At 50.5% G+C, this 25,385-nt stretch overlaps 1 protein-coding gene across 3 annotated transcripts in view; it reads left to right on the forward strand.

The window, feature by feature from the left end:
* Window positions 1–25,385, forward strand: part of chd6 (chromodomain helicase DNA binding protein 6) — a 54,720-nt gene that overhangs the window by 22,180 nt on the left and 7,155 nt on the right. For all 3 annotated transcript variants that reach the window (XM_049021885.1, XM_049021888.1, XM_049021887.1), the window contains exons 3-34: window positions 1,896–2,440; window positions 2,654–2,801; window positions 2,950–3,099; window positions 3,183–3,248; window positions 3,360–3,418; window positions 4,690–4,807; window positions 5,099–5,185; window positions 5,508–5,642; window positions 6,167–6,288; window positions 6,975–7,218; window positions 7,653–7,829; window positions 7,924–8,067; window positions 9,287–9,542; window positions 10,225–10,435; window positions 11,065–11,260; window positions 11,437–11,601; window positions 12,377–12,556; window positions 12,759–13,072; window positions 13,658–13,857; window positions 14,658–14,817; window positions 15,496–15,585; window positions 15,950–16,053; window positions 17,043–17,172; window positions 17,461–17,536; window positions 18,507–18,561; window positions 18,725–18,959; window positions 20,919–21,127; window positions 21,358–23,013; window positions 23,238–23,377; window positions 23,636–23,836; window positions 24,422–24,880; window positions 25,161–25,346. In XM_049021885.1, coding sequence (XP_048877842.1) covers window positions 1,896–2,440; window positions 2,654–2,801; window positions 2,950–3,099; window positions 3,183–3,248; window positions 3,360–3,418; window positions 4,690–4,807; window positions 5,099–5,185; window positions 5,508–5,642; window positions 6,167–6,288; window positions 6,975–7,218; window positions 7,653–7,829; window positions 7,924–8,067; window positions 9,287–9,542; window positions 10,225–10,435; window positions 11,065–11,260; window positions 11,437–11,601; window positions 12,377–12,556; window positions 12,759–13,072; window positions 13,658–13,857; window positions 14,658–14,817; window positions 15,496–15,585; window positions 15,950–16,053; window positions 17,043–17,172; window positions 17,461–17,536; window positions 18,507–18,561; window positions 18,725–18,959; window positions 20,919–21,127; window positions 21,358–23,013; window positions 23,238–23,377; window positions 23,636–23,836; window positions 24,422–24,880; window positions 25,161–25,346 — 7,218 coding nt within the window. The remainder of the gene's footprint in view (window positions 1–1,895; window positions 2,441–2,653; window positions 2,802–2,949; window positions 3,100–3,182; window positions 3,249–3,359; window positions 3,419–4,689; window positions 4,808–5,098; window positions 5,186–5,507; window positions 5,643–6,166; window positions 6,289–6,974; window positions 7,219–7,652; window positions 7,830–7,923; window positions 8,068–9,286; window positions 9,543–10,224; window positions 10,436–11,064; window positions 11,261–11,436; window positions 11,602–12,376; window positions 12,557–12,758; window positions 13,073–13,657; window positions 13,858–14,657; window positions 14,818–15,495; window positions 15,586–15,949; window positions 16,054–17,042; window positions 17,173–17,460; window positions 17,537–18,506; window positions 18,562–18,724; window positions 18,960–20,918; window positions 21,128–21,357; window positions 23,014–23,237; window positions 23,378–23,635; window positions 23,837–24,421; window positions 24,881–25,160; window positions 25,347–25,385) is intronic.

Here is a 25,385-nt window from a genome sequence, read left to right on the forward strand (position 1 = left end):
GCTTTCCCGGCGCTTGGTCCTATTCCCCTGGTGGCTGCTCTGGCTGCAGATCTGTGCTGTTTACACTCGGCCCTCTGCTCCGGCAGCTGCTCCGGCTGCAGAACTGCGCTGTTTACACTCGGCCCTCTGCTCCGGCAGCTGCTCCGGCTGCAGAACTGCGCTGTTTACGCTTGATTCCCTGCCCCTAGTAGCTGCTCCAGCTGCAGAACTCTCGGCCCTCCGCTCCGGCTGCAGGAATTTGCTGTTTACTCTTGGTCCTCTGCTCCAGCGGTTGCTCCAGCTGCAGAACTTTGCTGTTTACGTTCGGCCCTCTGCTCCGGGTGCGGATGTATGGAGTCATGAGACTAAGAGATGATCAGAACGACCCCATGTGATGTTAGACTTTTTAAAATCTATTTTAAAAGAAAAAAAATCCGGGGGTTCAGGGATGGGATGGCAAAAAAATACAGATGGGTTAGCAAGCGCAGAGCAATATTGTCACATTTTTGGCCGGGAAGCATAAACTGAAATACTCACTGCTGATTGGATGGAGGACAGGAAAAAAAATAAAACAAGACAACCTAGCAGTGTTCCTCCCAGTCTGTGTACAGGAACTGGTACTGTGGTTGGGGTTATTGTGGGGCATTCAGAGGAAGCACTTGCTAATTATACACACAGGAAACATCGGCTGGTGGACAAAACTAACTATTTGGATGAGCCGTCTCTCCCTTCAGGCCATAGGTCCTCCCCTGCCCTTTCTCATAATGTTATGTATAATGTCTGTATTATTTTTAGCTATTCAGTTTACATTGTACTTTCAACAATCGCAGCACTTGTTGCATCCCTGTGATTAATTGCTGCTCTCACTTTACCGCAAATATTTTCTCTTTCTGTTAATTGTGTTTTGTGTACCCTGGAGCACTACTGCTCAGAGTGACGCATCGAAAGCAGGTCGACTGGTTAGCTGAGGTGAGGTTATAGAATAAAAACAAAGTCAATTCTACGACCTGACAATCTTGGATGAAAAGGATTCATTTGGAATGAATGAATGAACGAATGGTGATTAGAGTAGTTATTAGTTTTTTTGATATATTGACATTTGTTTTGTTTAGAAGAATTAGCAACAAATTACTGCAGCCAAGATATCTAGGCTATGTGGAGTTGATTTACTAAGAATTCTAAGGAGTCTCTCCTTATTTTGTGATCGTTTCTCCGTAGGTTGAAATTCTTTTGTCAGGTGTGTTATTACATTGTCCTTAGACTGGGGGTTATGGACATAGGAGTTTGCCAGTCCCTACTATACTCAACCCAAACATGCTTGTTCGCTTGGCTCGTTTCAGATAACCGGTTAACCTGATGTTTTCCGTTGTTTTGCAGTCCTGCTGAAGCTTTTTTTGTTCATATCTATGCAAAGTTAGAAACAAAAATTACTTTTGAGTACTTTGAGTAACATCGGTGTTTCTATCCTGTGTACTATTACCTGTGAATAAGATTTAATTTAATAGTGTTGATTTTCTTCTCTATGGCTACGAGTAGGCAGTTTTACTGAAGCTGTTGCTAACTGACTGTCAAATGATCTGACTTTCTGTAAGTGTTTTGCATTTAACTTGTAGCTGGTGGCATTCAAGGACTTTGTGAAAAATCTGTGTGCGTTTGATGGTATTCAGTTTGCCAAGAGCCCTCAAACACAGCTGTTTATTGCAAAATAACAGCTTTAAGGACTGAAAATAGAGAGAAGCATGGGTCCTGAGGGGAGACATTTTATATTTTTTTCTGGGTTGTACTTATTGTTTTACTGCCTTTGCTTGCTTCCCCTGGTGTTTATAGAGAGCTGGGGTGTGTCTGCGTGGTGTCGCTGTGTAACCCTCTGTATCTCTCCCTCTTCCACTTCCCCGCTGTCGCCCGCTGTCCTCCAGATGTCCACCACCCAGTTATTAAAGCACACTTCATCCTCAGTAGCGTCTACTGCCACGGACCAAAAGGCACGAAGCCGCTTTCCCAGCGGTCCACCGAGCCTGCAGGAGCAGAGCCGGGGCCCCAGTGGGGTGACCAATCACTGCATGGCCCACAGCAAGCAGCTGAGCTTTGGGGAGGTGGGGCCTACCGCCGGCCGCCTCAGTCCCCGCCCACAGTCGATGCCGCTGAACGGGGAGGAGGACGACGGCGGGGGCGGGGCCCGGGTCAAGAAGAAACGAAAGAAAAAAGATAGGAAGGAGGCGGAGCCTTGGCATAAGGGAGAGAAGGACCCCAAACCAAAGAAGAACAAGAAGGAGGCCATCGAGGGCAAGGAGCTGCTCCCTCGGAGGTCCAAGGAGCTGAAGAAGGGGAGGGAGCCCAAGCTGGCTAAGGAACCCAAGAAAGTGAAGAAGTCACAGGAGGCCAGGGCCAAGTCCAAGCTGAAGGTCTCCCGCGACTGCAAGAGCACCCCCTCCCCACCGAAACAGCGCGGGCGCAAGGCAAAGTGAGCCCTCCCTCCGCTGCCACGTCACCCGTGCCGCACATGTATATGTGTGCCGCTCTTTTAGCCTGGCGGCCTTTAAGTTAGCGACATTAGCTTCGGTGAGCCCGTCATGCCCCGAGGTCGCTCTCCGTCTGAATGCTCGGGTGTGTGTCCTGCACCTCTCGGTGAGGCGGGTTGCTGACGCTCCCTCTCCTCCGGCCCCCTTGCGTTCAGAGAGCAGGGCCCCGTGCCGCCGGAGAAGAAGAAAAAGGGCAAGAGGAAAAGCGACGCCCTGCAGGAGGCGGCGGAGAGCGACGAGACTGCGTCCCTCTGCGCACTGGCCACTGGCAACGAGGAGAGCAGTGACACCCTGGATGGCACGGTGAGGCGCCCTGCGGGTGGCACTGCGCTGTAATTTACCGGTTTATTCAGCTTGAAAGTCTTATCTTTATTAATGGAACTACGCCTGTTCTTGTTGGCATGCTAGCTGAGCTCCGCAATTTGCACTGTCCGTTGACTATCCCTCTCAGAAACGTCGCTCCGGGCGGCAAGTGAAACGCAGGAAGTACAACGAGGACCTGGACTTCAAGGTGGTGGACGATGACGGGGAGACCATTGCCGTGCTGGGCACTGGCAGGATTCAGGCTCTGTCCTCCGCCACCCTGGCCTGGCAGGCCGAGGTAGGGCAGTCACAGCGCCCCTGTTGTCGCGATTCAGTACTTCAAGCATGATCACAGCATCGGTTTGTGTTTCACATACCCAGGAGCCCCCTGAAGATGAAGCCAACATAATTGAGAAGATCCTGGCCGTCCGTATGGTGAAGAAGGAGGTATGGCTGCCTTCTTAGAAGATACATGAATGTCTCTCAGGTTGCGATGGCAGTCATGCTCCTTATCGCCATCTCTAATGCGTCATTTCTGTCTCGGTCTCCACCGAGCAGGCATCCCAGGGAGAGCTGCCCCAGGAGTTAGAGGAGTTCTACGTCAAATACAGGAATTTGTAAGTATGTTCATCGCGGACGGCGCCGAAGTTCACGCTCCGTAAGAAACGGCCCGTCGGAAAATGTCGACACCTACTTCGCTGCTTCGTGTGGGCGAGCAGATCCATAAGACATGGGAACAGTGGGATATAGTGGGGAGCTTTTATTGCCCCCCACGGGGCACTAATTGGTGGGCAAACTGGTTTCTATGTAACTAATACAAGCAAACTCTAGCCAGACCATTGGCCTTGGCCTCCAGGTCTCACGCACAGCACACCTGCTTTGGGTAGTTACTAACTGGTAGTTACTGACTTGGTGAGTAGTGGGTAGTTACTGACTGTGGCTGTGGAACCTTGAGTTTCTCGCCGTAACTGAAACTTTTCAGTGCAGGTAATTTAATAATGGGTCCAAAGCATAGTGGTCCCAGTCCATACAGTAGTAAGTTTATACGTACAGGGGCACGATTTAGATGGTTTGTATATTATATAAAAAGATGTAGATCAGGGGGCCCTGCGATGGGCTGGCCCCCCATCCTGGGTTGTTCCCTGCCTCATGCCCATTGATTCTGGGATAGGCTCTGGACCCCCTGCGACCCAGCAGGAAAAGCGGTTTGGAAAATGGATGGATGGATGTAGATCAGGGGTTCTCGGATGCAGACTGAACCTTAAGTTAATCCGGACCCAGTCAATAATGTGCTGTATGACTCAATATGGTTAATGGCATGAATGGATGTTTAACCAGTCCTTACATTACTTTCCCATTATTGTTATATGTTGATGTCTATATCAAAAGTTATTTTTAAGTCATTGAAGTTTATGAAACGCCGTTTCCTTATTGAAAATTGTCCTGGATCTTTGACTTTGAACAAAAATTTGATGTGGACCTTTGATCAAAAAGTTTAAGGAAAAAAATGACAAAGCAATTTGCTGGGCATACAGAACGGCACTGTTTGCTTAGAAATTGGTAACAAATAGACATATGATATCGTTCGGGCTAGCAGACTGTTAAGGGTTAAGGTTAAGGAGGGCCAGGTATCATACGTGAACTTTCACGTTTGCGGGAATCTTTCGTCCCCAAACCCCACGGATGTAAATGGATTACTGTAAAAGTCTGTGGACTGTAGAGGGAAAAGGTCAAAGGTCAAATGGCCCTGGCACTGCAGAGATGTGATTAATACACCTCCGCCTGTCTCTGACTGCTGCCCGCTTCCGCCTGCTCCCTTGCCTCCGTTTGCTGCCTGCCTTCGGCTGTCATGGTGTCCTCAGCGCTGCTTCTCTTCCTGTCCCCGCAGCTCCTACCTGCACTGTAAGTGGGCCACGCTGGTGGAGCTGGAGAAGGACCCGCGCATCCACCAGAAGATCAAGCGCTTCAGGAACAAGCAGGCCCAGATGAAGCACATCTTCACTGAGGTCCGCCTCTTCCCTTTCTCCCCGCTTTAATGTTTGGTGTGATTCTTGCTGGTCTAACGCCGCCTTCTATTTTGTAATCTCTTCTTACAAACATGATTTCTTCAGAGGAGAAAAAAAATTGGCCTAGAATGCTGTGATATGCCAAAGAAATCCCTACAATATTTGGTTTAATGTTATACATATGTATATATTTCAATACATGTGTTTTTTTTCTGTAATTGCTGTCTGTTCCAGAGGAGAATGGAGCTCTTAGGTAACCTTCTCTCCTCTCACCTGTCCTGTTCCTTGTAGCCTGATGAAGACCTCTTTAACCCAGACTACATCGAGGTGGACCGTGTTCTGGAGGTTGCCCACACTACCGACACGGAGACAGGGGAGGTGAGTTCAGCGGCCCCTCGGAGTGGGGGGGTTTGTTTATCGATGCTGGGCGTGTGCAGTCACGTAGGAAGGTGACCATGTTTGCAGGGGCTGCTGGTTCCCATTTGTACAGCTGTACTGGAACGTCTTTGAGTCAATCGATTTCATGTCTCGGGCGCTCGGCCCAAGACCCCCCTCCTCCCTGTTGGGGAGAATGAAACAAAATGGAATTTAAAAAATGCTGTGAAATGTTGGGTTTTCTACGTGAGTTTATGTAAATTAGGTCCAGTCGAAAGGTCACATGCCGATTTTTTTTTTTTTTATTTCTCGTGTGTTTGTTTAGGATGTGACGCACTATCTGGTGAAGTGGTGCTCCCTGTCCTACGAGGAGAGCACCTGGGAACTCCAGGAGGACGTGGACCCCGGCAAGATCCAGGAATTCGAGGACAACAAGAAGATCCCCGAGCTGAAGCATGTGGTGAGGGTCAGAGGGTAGGGCGGATGGTGGCCTGCACTGGGAACGTGCTCGTGTTATGTGGTGAGGGTCCGAGAGTAGGGCGGATGGTGGCCTGCACTGGGAACGCGCTCGTCTCATGTTCCACTGGTATTCCTGAGTGTGCAACACTTTCAGCATCTCCGATGGCCTTCGTCTCCATGTCTTGATGAGTAGAAGTTTGTGCCTCTTTTAATATGATGAAGGCAGACTGTACCACCAACACGCGACTGCAGTGTCCCCAGTGCCGTGTGTGTGTGTGTGTGTGTGTGTGTGTGTGTGTGTGTGTGTGTGTGTGTGTGTGTGTGTGTGTGTGTGTGTGTGTGTGTGTGTCTCCGTATGGTTGGTATTCTGTCTGTCGGTGTGTGCGTGTGCTCCTCTCTACTCGTGTCCCTGTTATAATAGGTACACAGGGTGCTTTCACGCGTCTGCGGACGTCCGCCTTTGGAATGGAAGTCCGTGCTGGATCTGCGCTCTGTGCTTCACTCTTGTATGGCTCCGCCCTGCAGGAAAGACCTCTCCCAGATCAGTGGAAGAAGCTGGAGCAGTCGCGGGACTATAGGAACGGAAACCAACTTCGCAAGTACCAGCTGGAGGGCATGAACTGGCTGCTCTTTAACTGGTATAACAGGTGAGGGCCCCTCTAACCTGCCTCACGCCCTTGGCTTCCTATGCCAGAGAATAGCTTGGTTACATGATTTTTGTTGGCATGGTCTCCCCGCACTTTCGGGTTGGGGGTTTTCTACCATGTGCCACGTGCTTTGCAGGACAGGCTCCAGGCTCATCGTGACCTTGTTCTGGGTCAGTGTTTCTCAACCCGGTCCTGGGGGGATTCAAGACAGCTGACGTTTTTGCTCTCTCCCAGATACAGAGCTTTGGAGGGTTGCAAAAATGTGGATTGTCTGGGAGGGAGCAAAAAATAAAATGGACCTTTTGGGGGGGGGGGTCCCGAAGGTCTGGGTTGAGAAACACTGTTCCGGAAAAGCAGTTATGCAAAATGCATGGATGGGTAACCTTATTGAACGGGAGTTCCTCTAATTGTTTAATTACAGTTCAAATCCCAGAGTGATTTTTGCCGTTGGACCCTTGAACAAGGCCCTTAACTCCCAGCTAGTTGACCCTGCTTTCTCAAAAAATGTACGTAGTTTTGGATGGATGGATCTGCTAACAATGTGAATGTAATTCTTAGTAATGTAAGCAAAAAACGGAACTCTTTGGTCAAACCGTGGGGGGTGATGGTATGAAATTGATGGCTTAGGGAGTCACGTGGCTCGTCAGTCGGAGTCACATTGTGAATGCCCCCCTCCCCACACACAGAAAGAACTGCATCCTGGCGGATGAGATGGGGCTGGGAAAGACCATCCAGTCCATCACATTCCTGTACGAGATCTATCTGATGGGTCTGCGAGGTCCGTTCCTCATCATCGCACCACTCTCCACCATCACCAACTGGGAGCGGGAGTTCCGCACCTGGACAGAGATGAACGCCATCGTGTACCACGGCAGCCAGATAAGCCGGCAGATGATCCTGCAGTATGAGATGTACCACCGGGACGAGCAGGTGTGGGGAGGCAGAAACCTGACTGCCCCCTTTCCTTTCTGCTCTCTGTCAGAGGCAGTGGGAAAAAATGGGGTTTTCCTGACTGCTGGCGGGCGGTACTGTCTCCTTCTGTCAGTCCCAGCCTGCTTTAATTCAATAGGAACTGAGACGAATAAGCAAATAAACAATAAGAAGTGGGCTGATTCGGGCCGGATGATGTGTTTGATGAAAGCTAAGGGGCAGGCCGGCCTTTATTGGTGGTAAAATTACCAGATTGTTGTCTTTTTCCAGTTGTGGTGTTTCATTTGATTAAATCATCGTTGCAGACTTCCTGTCTCAGGCCATATCGATGATTTCATGCAATCTAATCTAAAGCTCAGTATTACAATCCACAGGATGTATTTTGGTTACTACTAAGTAAGTAACGCCCCCTTCCTCAACCCCTAACCCCGCAGGGCAACCCGATTCTGGGCACGTTTAAATTCCATGGGGTCATCACCACCTTTGAGATGATCATGGCCGACTGCCCCGAGCTGAAGAAGATCCGCTGGCGGTGTGTGGTCATCGACGAGGCACATCGGCTCAAGAACCGTAACTGCAAGCTCCTCGAAGGGCTGAAGCTCATGAACCTGGTGAGAGGCGCCCGCAGACTGTCAGCAAGCTGGGAAAGCCCGCCCCCCCCCGGGCGACTGGTGCGTGACTGATGCCCCCCCCCCCCCTGCACAGGAACACAAGGTGCTGCTGACGGGGACTCCTCTCCAGAACTCTGTGGAGGAGCTCTTCAGTCTGCTCAACTTCCTGGAGCCGGTGCAGTTCCCCTCGGAGACGAGCTTCCTGGAGGAGTTCGGGGACCTGAAGACTGAGGAGCAGGTAAACACACGCACGCGGATCACCCCCTTCTCCCCCCGCCCCAACGCATCCTGCAGTTTTTCCACATTAAGTACATCTCTGCTCGCTTCTCCCTCCTCCACACCTGCAGGAAATGCTGGTAGAGTCACAGTGCTCATTCCTGGCATGTTTCACTGAGCTATGCGGTCAGGTTGCCTCACATCTGGCCAAAAGAAATGTGTTTAAATAGACTTTATGCAGGAGTGGAGTGTGTTCTGTTTTTTCCCTTTCATTTTTGCCATTGATTTGCTGATCAATCCTTTATTTGAACATTTAACTTCAAACCTGTTGAGTTATTATTATTTATAATTATTATTTATTATTATTAATAATGATAATAATATAATTAAGATGTTTGAGTGGATTTACTCACCGTGCGTTTTATGTCTTGCTTGGGAGTCCTTGCAGTGCAGAGCTGGTCTCCAATCTTTTTCACATTGAAAGCTACTTTTACAAAAAAAAAAGAAACTGGCAAACTACTGAGTAACGCTGGTATATTTTGCTGAACAGGGTGGTCGCCCCTCGACAGATTGTCTTGATCGACGGAGAATGTCGTAAAGAAGCATTTCGGTCACGATGACAGATAGCTGTGATGTTATTCCTTATCGGAAACCCCGGAACCACTTGGTGTCACCATAAGAACAGTGGTCTTCCGGACACAGGCCGAGCTGCTGTCGTTGCTGTTGAGTGTTTTTACTGTTATCAGGCCGTATGGTTATTGAGGGATTAAGGTGTTCATCCACGATCCTCTGCACCATCTGTCTCTCTTCATCAGCGGTGTCTGTATGACTCTTCAGAATAAGTGCAAAAATCCCAAGGAAGCCATTTCCGATCTGGGGATTTTAAGTGCCGATTGAAATATGACCCCCTCTAAGGTCTTGCCACTCGTCTGTAAGAACATGTCTTTTTAAAACCCTCCTTACACACCCCAGCCCAGAGACTCAGCTGTTGCACCTGTGCCCCCCCCCCACACACACACACACTTGTCAACCAGTTAACTAATGCTATTAGTATGATTTGGAAAGTGATATTTGAATTAGAATGTGTCATGAATTATTTCCTGAAAGACCGATTACCCTGAAATGATTCAGTGAGAGTCATTCGGATTTCTGCTGTAGGTACAGTCTAATGTGCTGGGGCGGGGGTCAGTTACGTTTTTGGTGGGGGGTTCACGTGTCATGCTTTGCACTGTGGCATCCAGGTGAAGAAGCTACAGGCCATCTTGAAACCCATGATGCTCCGTCGCCTGAAGGACGACGTGGAGAAGAACCTGGCCCCCAAAGAGGAGACCATCATCGAGGTGGAGCTGACCAACATCCAGAAGAAGTACTACCGTGCCATCCTGGAGAAGAACTTCACCTTCCTGGCCAAGGGCGCCAACCAGCACAACATGCCAAACCTCATCAACACCATGATGGAGCTGCGGAAGTGCTGCAACCACCCATACCTCATTACAGGTACCTGACAAGTCAAATCATCACTGGTTCCTAACCTCATGACTGGTTCTCCATGTCTCAACGTTGTGCCAGGTTCCTCACCATAAGATGATCGGTACTTAACCCCAAAATCAACCACATCACAGGTTTCAAATCAAAACATCATAATAGGTTCTAACCCAAACCCTAATCATCAAAGGTTCTAACCCTAACCTCAACCTCATCGCAGGGGGTGGGGGGGGGGGGGGGGGGGGGGGGGCTGGAACAGCAGAGCGTTGGTTAGCCTCGTATCCACCAAGGCTGTGGGTCTGATGTGGTTTATGTGGCTGATGGGTTACATGTGGGTGCAGCTTGCATGTTCTCCCTGTGTTGATGTGGGTTTTCTCTGGGTTCCTCCGTTTCCTCCATCTGCAGTTTCAAAACACTGGAGACTTGGTGACTCACAGCTGCCCACTGTGTCTGTGTCTGTTATTGTGTATGATGGACTGATATCCAGTACAGGTGCCATGTGCTTCCTCAGACTCCAGGCTCTTTATACGACCCTGTACTGGTTAAAGGTTATTACTGATGTATTATTACTTTATGTGTTACTAAAATATAGAGTATAAATGATATCACTTAGGTTTTACCAAAAACCTAACGCCATGTGTCTAGATGTCCTCAGTTTTATCTAACGCCGCTGTCATGCTTTTTGTGGGATCAGGTGCTGAGGAGAAGATCCTGGAGAGCTTCAGGAAGACACACAGCTCCGACGCCTGGGACTTCCAGCTGCAGGCTATGATCCAGGCTGCTGGAAAGTTGGTGCTCATCGACAAGCTCCTGCCCAAGCTGATCGCCGGCGGCCACAAGGTGCTCATCTTCTCCCAGATGGTGCGCTGCCTGGATATCCTGGAGGACTACCTCATCCAGAGGAGGTGAGACTACCCAGGTCGAGCTGCCACTTAGTCTCTCCATTTTGGGTTTACCATTAGCCATTAGCAATTTACCATTACCGTTAGCACTGTTGCCTCACACCTCTGGGACCCGGGTTCGAGTCTCCGCCTGGGTCACATGTGTGTGGAGTTTGCATGTTCTCCCCATGTCGTCGTGGGGTTTCCTCCGGGTACTCCGGTTCCCCCCCCCCAGTCCAAAGACATGCTGAGGCTAATTGGAGATACTAAATTGCCCGTAGGTGTTCATGTGTGAGTGAATGGTGTGTGAGTGTGCCCTGCGATGGGCTGGCCCCCCATCCTGGGTTATTCCCTGCCTCGTGCACATAGCTTCCAGGATAGGCTCCGGACCCCCATGACCCAGAAGGATAAGCGGTTTGGAAAATGGATGGATGGATGGTATTACTTTCTCATTGGCTTAAAAAGACCACATGGACGAAGTAACATGGTGGAATGAGGAAACAATGTTATTTTTCAGCCTGGCCTTTACCCACTGGTCTGATTTTGTTTAATGAAGTCAGGTCCCCTTTTTTCTGGGGCTTTGTGAGGATTCAGACAAATCCCTTTGCGGTCAAGCCATTCATATGCGCCATGGTCTGTTCCTGCGATGCCAGGTACACATATGAGCGTATCGATGGGCGTGTCCGGGGGAACCTACGCCAGGCCGCCATCGACCGCTTCTGTAAGGCGGATTCCGACCGCTTCGTCTTCCTGCTCTGCACCCGAGCCGGAGGCCTGGGCATCAACCTCACTGCCGCCGACACCTGCATCATCTTCGACTCCGACTGGAATCCCCAGAACGACCTGCAGGTATGTTCTCCGCCACCCCAGAGGACACGGCCTGAAATCTGTGGCGCATTAACTGCTGGAGAGCAAAGCCAGCGAAATGTAGTGAAGCCTTTTGCATCACATTTAAAGAATTTAGAACTTGAGCCCCGGGCCGTACAATTTCATTAAAGATATTCCCTGTCCTTTCTGTACACTAGGCCCAGGCTCGCTGTCACCGGATTGGCCAGAGCAAAGCCGTGAAGGTGTACCGCCTGATCACCCGCAACTCCTACGAGAGGGAGATGTTCGACAAGGCAAGCCTGAAGTTGGGGCTGGACAAGGCCGTGCTGCAGGACATCAATCGCAAGGGCAGCCTCAACGGGGTGAGCTGTGGGGCTGCACATCGGACGCGTTACTGTCCCTGAGCTATTTCATGGTTACACCCCCCCCCCCCCCCCCCCCCCCCCCCCGCACACACACAGCCAGGACTGCAGGGCTCACCTAAGTGTGTTCAGAGGTATTTTTTTTTCTTTGCTGCAGAAAACCCCATAAGAATATCCCTTTAAGTGGCACTAGGATATTTATTTATGATTTGAGATTTACGGGTTCATATTTTTCATGAGCTGTTTAGAAGACACATACTTGCATTTATTAACCCACGAAAATAAACCTGGAATATTATATGAGCAGTATTATCTGCAAGGCTTCTGTTTAATTTGCAGTGTGATTGCTCTGCATAAATGTTATTTAAAAGGAACAAACTGCTAATAAACGTTCTACTTAGCGTGCTTTTTCATGTTGAGGAATACGTGTTGATTTCTTTTTTGCCCTAACCATTGCTCATTTTATTGTATTCAGTATAAAAGTTCAATTCAATTTCAGTTTAGTTTGCTTTGCTGTCTTCTTTCGCAACAGAGTTGCCCCAAGGCACGTAGCAAGTTGTTCAGGAAACAAGGCAAAGGAAAGGAAGAAAAAATTTTAAGCTACAAGACAAATTTTACTAAATACTAAAAATAAATTATTTCCCAGTCGTGCTTTATTTCTATCTATTGTTTTGTACATTTTGTACAGCATTGCATCTTTATATATTTGGGGGATGTGCCCCCATCTGGCTGGGAACGCGGTTGCCGCTGTTCACTCATTTGAGATGCTGCTTAGGTCCAGCAGCTGTCCAAGATGGAGGTGGAGGATCTCCTGAGGAAGGGAGCTTACGGGGCGCTGATGGACGAGGAGGACGAGGGTTCCAAGTTTTGCGAAGAGGACATCGACCAGATCCTGCAACGCCGCACCCAGACCATCACCATCCAGTCTGAGGGCAAGGGGTCCACCTTCGCCAAGGTGAACTGAGACACTACGACTTCGCTCGTGTGCTCGGCGTCGTCACAATAAGGGAGGAATCTGTATAACTAAAACATCGGAGCTATTAAAGTGACCTTCTGCAGTTTTAGTGTCCACAACAGAGCTCTCCATTCTCAGGGCCTCCTTGTCACTTTGTTGTCATTGTGCGCCAGTATATGACCATGTTCTTTGGTGGCTACAGGCCAGCTTTGTGTCATCGGGGAACCGGACAGACATCTCCCTAGATGACCCCAACTTCTGGCAGAAGTGGGCCAAGATCGCGGAGCTGGAGGTCGACTCCAAGGCGGAGAAGGAGAGTCTGGTGATCGACACGCCCCGTGTCCGCAAGCAGACGCGCCACTACAACTCCTTTGAGGACGACGAGCTGATGGAGTTCTCGGAGCTGGACAGCGACTCGGAGGAGCGGCCTTGCCGCACGCGGCGCCTCAGTGACCGCAACCGCCGATACCTACGCGCCGAGTGCTTCCGGGTTGAGAAGAACTTGCTGATATTTGGGTGCGTGTGCTGCACCCCCCACCTCCGCCCCACCAGCTTCAGTTCCAGCTAAATAATTAGCAGTCGTTAAGCACTTGACTGGAAACTGTATTTTAACTTGTGGCAAGACCAATGAATCGATTGAGGGCGTGCTGTGCTTTGCTGTTGAGTTCCTTGTACCTGTGCTACCGACTTTAACCAGCTCAGAATGGTTTTAACCTTCACTAAGTTCAATACTAATTGATTTTATATTTGTGGGCAAATAAGAGAAACTCATCAACAAAGGACCTTTTTACAACACGGCGAAACTGTTACAGTTTTGCATTGTTGATGATCAAGGAAAACATTGTTAATTGTATTGTTAATGAAACTTAGATTTTCTCCACATCCTTTAAAATCTTCTGTCGCTGGAATTCCCTTAACACTTAAAAACAATAGGTACACTAATGTTAATTGGTTAATTAGTGGTTAATTGGGGTTAATTGGTTGGAACAGGGGCAGCGTATGTGGCTACCAAGGTTGTGGTTCCCGGGTTGCACCGGTTTTTGGTGGCACTGAGGCGTGACGTGCCGCTGGTGTTGACGGTGTTGTTCTCGCGCCCCACAGCTGGGGCCGCTGGAAGGACATCCTGACACATGGACGCTTCAAGTGGCACCTGTCAGAGCACGACATGGAGCTTCTGTGCCGGGCCCTGCTGGTCTACTGTGTGCGTCACTACAAGGGCGACGACCAGATCAAGAGCTTCATCTGGGACCTGATCACTCCTACCAAGGACGGTCATGACCAGGCGCTGGTCAACCACTCCGGTGAGGAAGGAACTGGCCGGAAGTGCGGGGACTGATGGATGCTTTAGCGTGTTCCTTTCTGTGAAGACATTGTGCATTTTGAGTTGGGTCGAAATATACTGGGAAAAGTTTGCACTGCAGTATTCAATTGCAGTATTTGCAGTGTTTGCTATAATTAGGGGTTGAAAAGTTAACCATATAGCCAAATAGAACTTGCTATCTACCACCTGTCTGTTGGATAAGTTGGTGGTGTTGCCATGAGTCGTGCCAAAAGACAGCATAAAAATAATAGATGTTGCTAAGTTTTCTTTCCCTTCACTAAGTGAAACTGGTTTGAACCTGGCAGACTATCGCGATCCTTGCGATGTGACAATTGCATGTGCTAGAAATGTCATGTCGACATTGACATTGTATATTGTGCAGGCTTCAGAGTGGTGCAGTGGGTAGCGCAGTGGCGATGTGCACCCGGCCGTGGTTGGTTGGTTCCTACCTCGTGCCAAATGCAGTGTTTATAATGTAATAATTTTACCATCAGATTAATTAGCACATTACTTGATTATTGATATGATCGATAGTGGCAGCCCTAAATTTAAATCGATTAAATGCTAAAACATGCTTAAATCTGCTAAATGAGCCCTTTTTAATGATTATTCTACATTTTTAAGTGGAGTGGTCAGCATCTTCTATGGGTTAGGACAAAAAAATGTTATGTGTTGTGGCTGAAGGTTGCATGAAGGTTCCTGGCAGGAGTTACTCCTGGCCTTGGTGAGAAAGAACCTCAGTGTATCTACTGACCCCAACTGCCACGCCCCCCCCCCCAGGCCTGTCTGCCCCCGTGCCCCGGGGCAGGAAGGGCAAGAAGCTGAAGAACCAGCTTTGCCAACCTGAGCTGAAGAATGCAGATTGGTTGTCATCCTGCAACCCCGAGGTAGTCCTTCAAGACGAGAGCTACAAGAAGCACCTGAAACAGCACTGCAACAAGTGAGAACTCAGCTGGACCTGGAGCCCCAGTAGGCTGGGGGGGTTGGGGGGCGATACTGTCGTACCTGTGAGGAACTTGGCGCAAGTCAGGTGGACTACTTCTGGATAGTGTAATTACTGGGATAGCTTGATAGTAAGTTTATATTTGCTCAAAACAAAGAACTCGATGTAACTTTTGAATATATGCAACTTAAGAGTAAGTCAACAAGCACTAACAAGAATTTCTGCTTTTCTCCAAAAAGTTACGGATCTTGTTGGATGGCTAGATGAACAGCGCGTCCATTCTCAGATCTCTCCTCAGGGGACACCCCAGCCATTTCATGTACTCATTACATTTCAGCCACAGTTAACTTCATTAACCAAATTAATTAAAGAAGTCAATGACTTATTGATTAGCTGTACGAGTCGTGGTAGTGGTCCAGTCAAAAAGCACATGGGTGTATTGGATGATTGCTGCAAATACTGGTGTGATTTTCGGGGAGGTTTTCGTATGGGTTAGGCTGACAATTTAACAGACACAGTATCGTATGTAACGGTCATTTAAGCGTCATTTTCCTTGATTGCCTCAGAGCTTTGAGCTGTGCTGTATGTGTTTGTGTCTTTTTAGCTGCTGTAGTTAATGTTAGAATTTTAAAGGATGGCGGAGCTGTTAAAGGCCTGAGGTCTGTCTCTGTGCAGGGTGCTCCTCAGGGTTCGCATGCTCTACTACCTGAAGGTGGAGGTCCTTGGAGAGGCCGCTGCCCTGGCCATGGAGGGCACCCCCGCTAGGTAACTAGGAACGCCTGCCCCCGTTTACTTACCCCTGTACGAGGACTCGCACAGACAGGCATATGGGTAGCGGACTAGCGGGTAATAACATGACCTTCGTAACCGGGCGGCTGCTAGTTTTAGTCCTGCCGGGTCCTGGTTTTTACTAGGTAAGACGGGGTACTAGGACACTGTAAAAATAATTCACTGTGCAAATGGTTTAAAATAATCTCTGGGTCCAAAGAAATAGCTGCTGAATCATTTTCTTTGCGCAGAGTTACTGTACCTACACTGCATAGAGGGGAAGAGAGTGGGCCGGTCCTGCGTCGACGCTGGGGCGGACGTGTTGGCTGCTGCTGTAATTATTATTTTGATTTCCCCACAGGAAATTAGAAGTCGCCCTGCCTGACATTGACTACGTGGAGATCCCAGCTGGCTGGTGGGATGCAGAAGCGGACAAGTCGCTCCTGATCGGCGTGCACAAGCACGGTAACAGACAGCGCCCCCCTCTGGCCAGGATGGCTGACGGACCGTGGGCATGGGACCCAGTGTGACGTAGGATATGGTGGAGCTCTATGTGCAGTTCTTCATGCTGGTAGCAGTTTAAGGGGAAGCTTCTCTGTTATCAGGAAGAAATAAAGAAATTCCTTAAAGAAATTCCTTAGTAATGATTTTAGTTAACCCTTTTGGGGTTGCGCCCTGTGCTACCCTGTGCTACCCTGTGTTACCCTAGGCTACCCTAGGCTATGCTGCTCTCTGCTGCCTAGGAACCTAACCAGTATAAGCTGCTTGAAGCTGGATAGGCAGACAGTTTTAGTCTTGGATCCACTTTTATAATACAGAATTCGTTACAGTCAGGACTATGTTTGGGGCAGGGTGATTTTATTTATTTATTTTTTTTAATGTCTGCAAGAATTTTTGTGAAACTGGACTGAAAACATCACAGGCTGGTGGAGTACTTCCAGAGAGAAACGAGGCAGGTGTCAAGGCATCGTTAAGACATTTGTCTGTGTTTGATTATCTTCGCGAATCTCTTTGTGACAGAACAAAGGGCTTCCTCTCAGCAGGAGCTGCAGCTAGCAGGGTTACCTTTAAAGACGGGCGGCCATAAGTGCAGTGCGGATTAACAGAAGGGGCGGGAAGCGCTTAGTATTTCAGAGAGGCGCCGAGACACGTGCTTATAATGTAAACGCACCTCCGTCCCAGAGGAAGCAGCGTTTGTTTGTAGAGGCAGCCTGGAGTGGGAACGCATCTTATTTCCGAGACTGTGGGTCCCAGGGGCAAACCGTGGCTATTTCTGCTCAGCTGGGAATCGGGGAATCTACCCCTTTTAATGTAAAGCTTTTTGGGAGTTTGGTTAGTAGTAGTGTGTGTGCAGATAGTGGATTCTGCCAACCTCAGCTAAAAAAATAAAACCTAGCATCTGTGTCCCTATCTCTACCACCCCCCCCTTTCCCTTTTCACATGTGGGGGCTCAGGCTACGAGCGCTACAACGCCATGCGAGCTGACCCGGACCTGTGTTTCCTGGAGAGCGTCGGCATGCCGGACGTGACTGCACTGTCGGCTGAGCAGGGCGGGGGAGAAGCCCTGGCCGACGTCACTGATAGGCAAGGGGGGGGGAGTCCTGCTCGTTCCCAGTGCATCCTGGGATTCCTGCATAGTCACACACATCTATACAAATTGTGGGGTGCTTTGTAAATGTTAATGCTGACTCTGGAAAAGTACCACAGCAATTTGTAAAACAGGCTGATGTCATACATTTCATTACTAGCTAATTCCATCACTTCGCGTTTGTCTTCTCCATAAGAGGGCCTTGCGTCTGTTTCAAAATGTCCCAAACAGCTGGAAGTTTGATTCTGATCTTTTGACATGGATGTCCGCTGTCTGTCTCGTAGCGTCTGCAAGAGTGACGAGGTCAAAGACGATTCCGAGGGAAAACCGGAGGTTTCTGGGGAGAACGAACAGCCTGAGGCAAGACGGCCGCCACCTGGTGTCAAAACAGTCCACCAGTCAGCTTTGGGTCCACAGCTTTTGGGCTGATCTGTCTTAGACCAATTCTGTCCTCACATGCCGAGCTCTTAGTTGTGTTTTGTTCATTCACAACAAGGATTTCTGGGAAATTAAAAGATGAGCGGGTGCTGAACTACTTTGTATTTTGGGGTTTATTGCTGGAAATTTTGCATTGATTAATAATGACCGTCTAGTGTTGCGCAATATCACATCAATTATTTGCACTTCATATCGCCAAAATTAATCTCCACGAATATGACATATGTTTAACTTCAATTAAGCGTGTCGGACTTTAAACTACAAAAGTACCGCCACATCACGAACATCTTTTTACCTTGTCTATCCACAATATCGCTACTTTTAAAAGGTGTTGTGGCTGTTGAGCTGTCCTGCTATTCACCGGCACGTCGGGGCTCATCGATTCCGTAACAGAACAGTAGCATTTTGCATGCGCCATTAACTGAACCAAATAAGCGTAAGGATGCGCTAAATTTATACGGATTACTAACTTGTGCCGTCACAATACGCATCTCCTTAATATTTTAGGAGTATTACTAATTTGCTTATGAAACTGTGGGCATGAGTAAATGGCCATATTGTATCGGAAAGCTGGCGTCCGGATACATTTTTACACCCGTTACCTAAAGCACTGAATATTATTGGACATATGCATATTGCAATTCTATCACGATGCAATATCGTGCAGCCCTATGACTGTCCCAGCTGTCATTGCTTAGTCTTTGAGGTGTACTTTGGTTGAACATGCATTTGGCTGAACGTGCAGTGAGGTCTGCAGTCAGTCAGCCTTTGTTAATCTTCCTTGTGTAATCATGTCACAGGAAGAGGACACTAATGTCCCCTTCCTGCTGTGTGTGGCAGAAATATATATCTAGGTTTTGGGTTAATAAATTACTCTGCTTTTACCCTAAAGGAAGATGCAGTATCCTTTAATGAAATTCTGGAGAAAGGTGAAAGCACTGTTCCAGGTAATCTTCAGTTTCTTACTGCTTTGCATGAACTTGACCACAAACCTTTGTTATTCAGGGGTGGGTGTTTGGACAGGGGGACAGTCATTTAATTCATTTCTCTGGAGTGGCTGGAGAGGGTGTGACTCGTGTATTAGACTGTTTGGCTGCTCTCCCCCCATAGCAGTGACCGTCTCAGAGAATGCAGACCAGGGGCGGGCCTTGTGGCCAGCAAGCTCCGCCCTCACCGCTCGCCTGCGGCGGCTCATCACTGCGTACCAGCGCTTCACCCGCCGTGAGCCAATGAGGCATGACTTCCTGGTGCCTGAGGGGACAGGGCCAATGGCATGGCAGTTCGGTGAGGAGTTCCGTCGGAGGGTGACTGAACCTGACCCGCTCTTCTTGGAGTGGCAACAAAGGTTAGTGGCCATGGAGTCTCCGTGGTAATATATCCATCCATCCATCCATGCTTCCATCCGCTTTCTGAAACCGCTTTTAAGGGTCATGGGGGGGTTTTGGAGCCTATCCCGGAGGCTGCGGGGGCAACAAACCAGGATGGGGCATCAATGTATGACAGGGCGCACAAACACACACACAGACACACACACACACACACCATACAGCATCAGTGATGTGATATTGTGCAGAGCTATACTAGAGGTAAGAAGTCTAAGAGCCAATGAAAATGCCTGAATTCTTCTAAATACTGCGTCGTTACTGTTTGGCTGCATAATTGACTCTGCTAATACATCCGCTGTATTACATCTTATTTTTCAGCACTAGAGGTTGGTCCCTGCTATGTAAGTGTTGCCATGGCAGGAATGGTTAAACATGTTACCATCTCTATAACTAGCAGCAGTGGAAAGTAAATATCTAGGTCTGTGGAAGTGGTCATGCTTGATGTTCAACCAGTTTATCACTGGTTCAGAAACACAGGGTTGCAAATGGAATGTGCTCGGTGACCAGGTCTGGCTGGGGTTTGGGACGAGTTTCCAAGCGGTGTGGATGCACAGCAAATTTTGGGTACCATGTGGACGTTAACGTGCTCCCACAGTTTGAGAAGCAGATGAGTAGTGCACCTAAACCTTGCGTTTTACTGCAGCATTAAATACCTAGATAAGTAAATGGATATTGGGCTGCAAGTACTTTTTTTTTTTTTCCCCCCTCCGTAGCGTTTTGCAGGTGACGTTTAGCACTCTGATCTGGCGGAAGTCAAATGACAGTGTATGAGCTGAGATATATGGCCCATGTTAGCTGTCAGACGTGTCACACGCGTGAGTTTAACACGCCGTACTGACAAATGGACATAAATCGACGAGTGAAAATATGCAACGCTGTGGACCGTCTTAGTGAATAATTTGGTGTAGATGGGAGATTCTGTCCGCGGGGCTCATGTTTATGCTGTCAATTTGGCATATTATGCAGATATCCACTGTTTGAATTGAATAATAAAAGTTACAAAACCTAGAATTAAATATTCAATTTGAATCCATGGCAGCTGCCTATTGTTTTGCTCTCGGGCCCAATAAATAACTGTTAAGTTGTAGAAGATTAAACATTTATGCATCAGAGCGGCTCTGAGCTTATAATCCCAGAATGCATAGCGAGGTGTGTTCCAGGACTTCCTGCCAATATCATCGAGGAAGACGCCTGTATAAAGATGTGAAAGGACTCAGTGCTGGCCCTAGCACACTTTAATTGCAGCTGTGAAATATGTTTACTAGCATTAAGTGCTTAAGGATCTCACGTAAATAATTGGCTCAATGTGCAGTGACTGTTTTAATGGGTGACATATATCTGGCAATGGCAAGCAAACGTGTAAATATTTGCTGTAAAAGTGTTGAGAGTGGGTTAGTAAGGTAGTCATTAAAGACGCCGCAAGTCATTTGTTGTCTCGGCTGTTTTACCCTTGAGCCAGGAACTTAATCTCAATTGCTACAGAACAAATATCCAGTTGTAGAATTATACATATCAGCTAAAGCAATAAAGTGCTGCTTTGATGATGAGGATGATACCGAAGGTGATGGTGAATATGGCAGTAGATGCGTGTACGCATGTGTGCCAAAGGGGAGGAATTATCCTTTCAATTTATTTTTCATGATGCTGCTTTGAAATTGGGTAGCAAAGCCTCTGAATAATCATCGATTCCCTATAAGAATGGGGGAGGGAAAGAATTCCTCAGCAAAACCTTTCTTTTGACCAAATGATTATCTGTGGTGGGGGAATTAAAGTTATAAAACAAGGCAAGTCTGCAAAAGTTGAGGTTATCTTCAAGTGAGGACTGTCTGTCTGTCGTGTAACAGTTTACAGTGCTTCAGCGGGGATTTACAGTGCTTCCCTTAGCCTGAGGTTTAACACGCTCCTGCCCCCCCGGTCAGGTGGACGCGCCGCGAGCAGGCCGATTTTTACCGCACCGTCTCCTCCTTCGGCGTTGTCTACGACCCGGAGAAGAAGGCCTTCGACTGGACGCAGTTCCGCTGCTTCGCACGGCTGGAGCGGAAGACCGACGAGAGCCTGGAGAGATACTTCTGCAGCTTCGTTTCCATGTGCCGCACGGCGTGCCGCCTGCCCCCGCGCAAGGACGAGGGTAAGCAGGGCGGGGGCTTAAGCGATGCTGCGCTCCAGTTGCAGTCAGCCCAAGTGCATTGGGCCGTTTCTTGCTTCGTAGCAATTTTTTTTAAAAAAAAACAAAATCTGGTTGCCTCTGTTCAAGCGAGACTTCCTAATTCGGATCGGATCCTTCGCTGTGGTTTGGTTCTGTCTGTGGTGTGCCAATGCAGGTCGCTAATTAGGTTTTACCTGGGCTCTCTGTCCCAGGGCCCGTGGACCCAGCGCTGTTTGTGGAGCCCATCACGGAGGAGCGGGCCGCCCGCACGCTGTACCGCATTGAGCTGCTGCGCAAGGTGCGGGAGCAAGTGCTGCGGTACCCATTGCTGGGGCCGCGGCTGCAGCTGTGCCAGCCCAGCCTGTACCTCCCCGTGTGGTGGGAGTGCGGCAAGCACGACGGTGATCTGCTGGTGGGCGTGGCCAAGCACGGCCTCAGCCGCACCGACTACTACATCCTCAACGACCCGCAGCTGACCTTCCTGGAGGCCCACCGTAATTACGTGCAGAAGGAGAGCCGCCGGTACCCCACGGCTGGTGTGCCCCCGAACACACACCCCCAGCACCCGCATCCCTGCTGCCCCTACGAGGCGGGTCTTGGTCGCTGCCATTCCCCGCAGTCGACAGAGTTCCATGTAGGCCCCGCCCACCACAGCCACGCACACCTCCATGGCCACGGGATCCACAATGTCCCTGAGGCGGTGGGCCCGGACAGTGTGGGGCCGCTGGGTGTGGGTTCAGCAGGCAGGGAGAGCTTCCTGGATTGCCCCCCGCTGGACGAATCGCTGGACCTGTCCTCCCTCCAGCACGACGGGCTGGCGTCGGACTCGCTGCACGGTAAACCCACCAAAGAGGCACTCAATGGCTTCCCGTTCAACTCGGCCACGGCCGGACACAGCATGCTGAACCCCTATGGTGGCCAAGCCGACACAGACCCCATCCCAGGCAAGCTGCGCAGCGATGTGCTGGTGGGGGCACCATGCCCCTGTGAGGAGACGGGCCTCATCGCTCCCTCGGTCCAGCTGGATGACCTGCAGGCGCCTTGGGACAGCGAGGACCACGGAGGCACAGCGGACATGTTTGACGAGTCTGACACCATCCTGGGGCCTCCATCCCTGGAGACCGAGTTCTTGGATCCGGGGCAGCCAGGCGAGGGCAGGGGGGACGGGGGGCTGGCCGACTGCCTCGGCATGCCGGGCCCCGACTCGCAGGGCACTGCTGTGGAGCCACTGCAGCCCAGCTTCCTGCTCTTCAAGGAGCTGTCGGACTCCGGGCCGACGTCGGGGTCCGACTACGTGGCCCCTCCCGCCTCCCTGTCCGGCGTGAGCCTCCACCCCCGCGGGCCGGGCGACGAGCCAGAGGAGAAGCTCAGCGACTCGGACGTCACCCGCAGTGTCCCGAGCCCGGGCGATGGGGTGGAGAGCGTGACCTTTGAGCTCGACAAGGAGGACCTTTCCCGTGACAGCCAGAGCCTGCTGGGTCCAGAACCGGGCCTGGAGCAGGAAAAGGACCAGGATCAGGATGAGAATCCTGAGGAAGATCAAGGCCTGGAACCGGAGCAGGATCAGGGGCATGAACACAGCCAAGGGGCCTCACTGGAGCCCGTGGAGGGGCGCTGTGACACCGGGGACGAGAGCACATTGGGCGGCCATGCGTTCCCCTCTGGCGAGTCCACGTCCCCCTCCCTGTCTGCTCCCTCCCCCTCCCTGGCCGTGCCTCTGGCTGACGCCCCCGTGGTGTCACAGTTCAAATCTGAGTTCCCCCTGGAGACCCTGGAGCCAGACAGCACCATGCCCTCCCCTAGACTGGAGCAGACCAGCATGCTGGAGGTGAAGGATGACATCAAAGAGGAGAGACCCAAAACCCCAGGTACGGTACCTTCCAAAGCTTCCAGACAGCTCATCCTCGTTGGTCAAGATCCAGGCCACAGAGGTCATGTTAATCTAAAGGCGCATGATCCCACGTTCGGTGTGACAGTTCAGCATCGCTATGGGCAGACGGGTTGCCTGCAGTGCATTTGTGAGTGACAGACGTTGTATAAACAGCACCAGCGTTCTGCTGTAATGCCAGTCTGCCTCCTTCGTCCCCATCAGCTTTGCTGGAGGAGTCCCGCTTTGCAGCTGCCACCCAGTCTGTGTGCGAGATGCCCGACAGCCTGACGGAAGTGCGGGAGCCGACTATCGCCCAGCTCCTACAGGAGAAAGCCCTCTACTCCTTCTCTGATTGGCCCAAGGTGCCGTTTCCCCTCCCTCCAAACCGCATCATGCCGTCAATCTGCCGCCTACGCAAAGGGCTCGATATCGATCTTTTAGTAGTTTTTAACGGGTTTGTTGTTTTGCGTCATTACTCGTGTTTTGACTGTTTGCGCGTCAAAATTTGGAGTGTTTGTAAAATATAGACTCGCGACTCGCACTGTTAGAGCAGCCATTAAAATGATTTTAGTGGCACCCCCCACAATGCTTTACAAGGCTTTTGCTGGTGTCTCTGGCAGGATCGAGTCATCATCAACCGCATCGACAGCATTTGTCACGCCATCTTGAAAGGGAAGTGGCCCACCTCCGGCCAGCAGTACGAGTCTCCCAGCTGTGCGCCCAACAGCGCCTCCCACAGGGCCGCCTACATCCCTGCGAGGGTGCAGCCGCCTCAGAACCTCGGCTATAACATCTCCGCTCCTGTGTCCCACCTCCCCAAGGTGACGACGACGCGCCGCTCAGTCGCTAAGACGTCATGTATTCTGATTGGCCGAAATGCAAGCACGTATGATGTTTGTCACCTACTTTGTTAGCCGTTCCATAACTGTACTTAAACCTTTTTTTACCCACCAGCTGAACAATCTGCTAAAGTTTGCATGACTTGGAGCATTTGCATAATTAATTTACCAGGGGTGGAGCGTGACTAAGCAGGTGGAGTCTCCGTGATCGGAAGGTTGTCGGTTCGAACCTTAGCCCTGAAAGAATAGTCACATACCTTACCCCTAGGCTCCTGGGCCACTCCATGCTGGCTAACCCTGTACAGTGACCCCCCCCCCCCCCCAAGTTTGCTCTCTGTGTCTCATGGAGAGCAAGATGTGGTAGGAAAAAAGAGAATTTCCCCACCGAGATTAATAAAGTGCCCCCCGCTTTGTTCTATTCCATTCTATTTTAGGTATCGGTTATCATGACAGGGTCATGTTCAGGTGGTCGGTTTCGTTGCGGTTTCTTCTGACTGGCCGTAGCGGCCATGAGGGTGATGTATCCCACGTGCAGCGAGGCCAACGGCACACCCTGGTCTCTTTCAGGAGAGCTTGGTGGGTGTCCCGTTCCTGGCTGACCTGAAGCGGGGCCGCCGGGTGTTCGAGTACGAGGCGGAGGTACCCGGGAAGCCCTGCCCGGCGGTAGAGAAGATCCCGGTGGGAATGTCTCACCGGGCTGGGGCGCTGCTCCTCAATGGCTGGCAGGAGGCGGCCATGGACCTGTCCAAGGCGGGAGAGCTGGGTATGGGAGGGGAGCCAGCGGCGCTGGGCCACGCCGGCCCTCACAAGCTGCCCCCGCTCGGCTCGATGCAGAGCTCGCGCGGCCTGGACATGGCCAGCATCCTGCAGGCTGGCCTCATCCACCCGGTTACCGGGCAGATCGTCAACGGTAACCTGAGGCGGGATGACGCTGCCATGCGCAGGAGACGGGGTCGCCGGAGAAACGTGGAGGGGCTCGAGGTGGATCTCCCCAAGAACAGAGAGCTGCACACACCTGACCCGCAGGTACAACTCCCTTCACGCTTTCAAATGGCTTTTATTCAAAAGTCACTCGTTTTTACGTATCAGATGCTTTTATCCAAAGCAGCGTACATTTTTGAGAAAGCAGAGTCAGCCGGTCCTTGTAGCATTTCGGGGTTGAGGGGCCCAACTCAGGGGCCCAACAGAGCCACCCCTGGGATTTCAGATCACAGATTGTCACCCACTGAGCCACATTCTGCTGAATGACCAGCTGAGGTGAATGACTGGGTTGTTTGCCTGAGGCTGTTGACATGGTGTCTTACAGAGCGGACCGGATGCCATCAGCCAGTCTACGGTGTCGTCATCGTCGTCCTCCACTCCACCGGAGAGGCCCCCCGTGGCCCCCCAGCCTGAGGGCCTGGTACTGGACCGGGAGGCAGCCAACAAGGGGCTCCTGGAGTGGCTGCGGCAGAATCCCAACTACACCATGGAGCTGTCGCCCTTCAGTCCGGTAAGCATCACTGGAGGGGGTTCTCTGCAGGGCGGAGGG

Source organism: Brienomyrus brachyistius, chromosome 8, assembly GCF_023856365.1.
Source record: "Brienomyrus brachyistius isolate T26 chromosome 8, BBRACH_0.4, whole genome shotgun sequence".
NCBI classification, from domain to species: Eukaryota; Metazoa; Chordata; class Actinopteri; order Osteoglossiformes; family Mormyridae; genus Brienomyrus; species Brienomyrus brachyistius.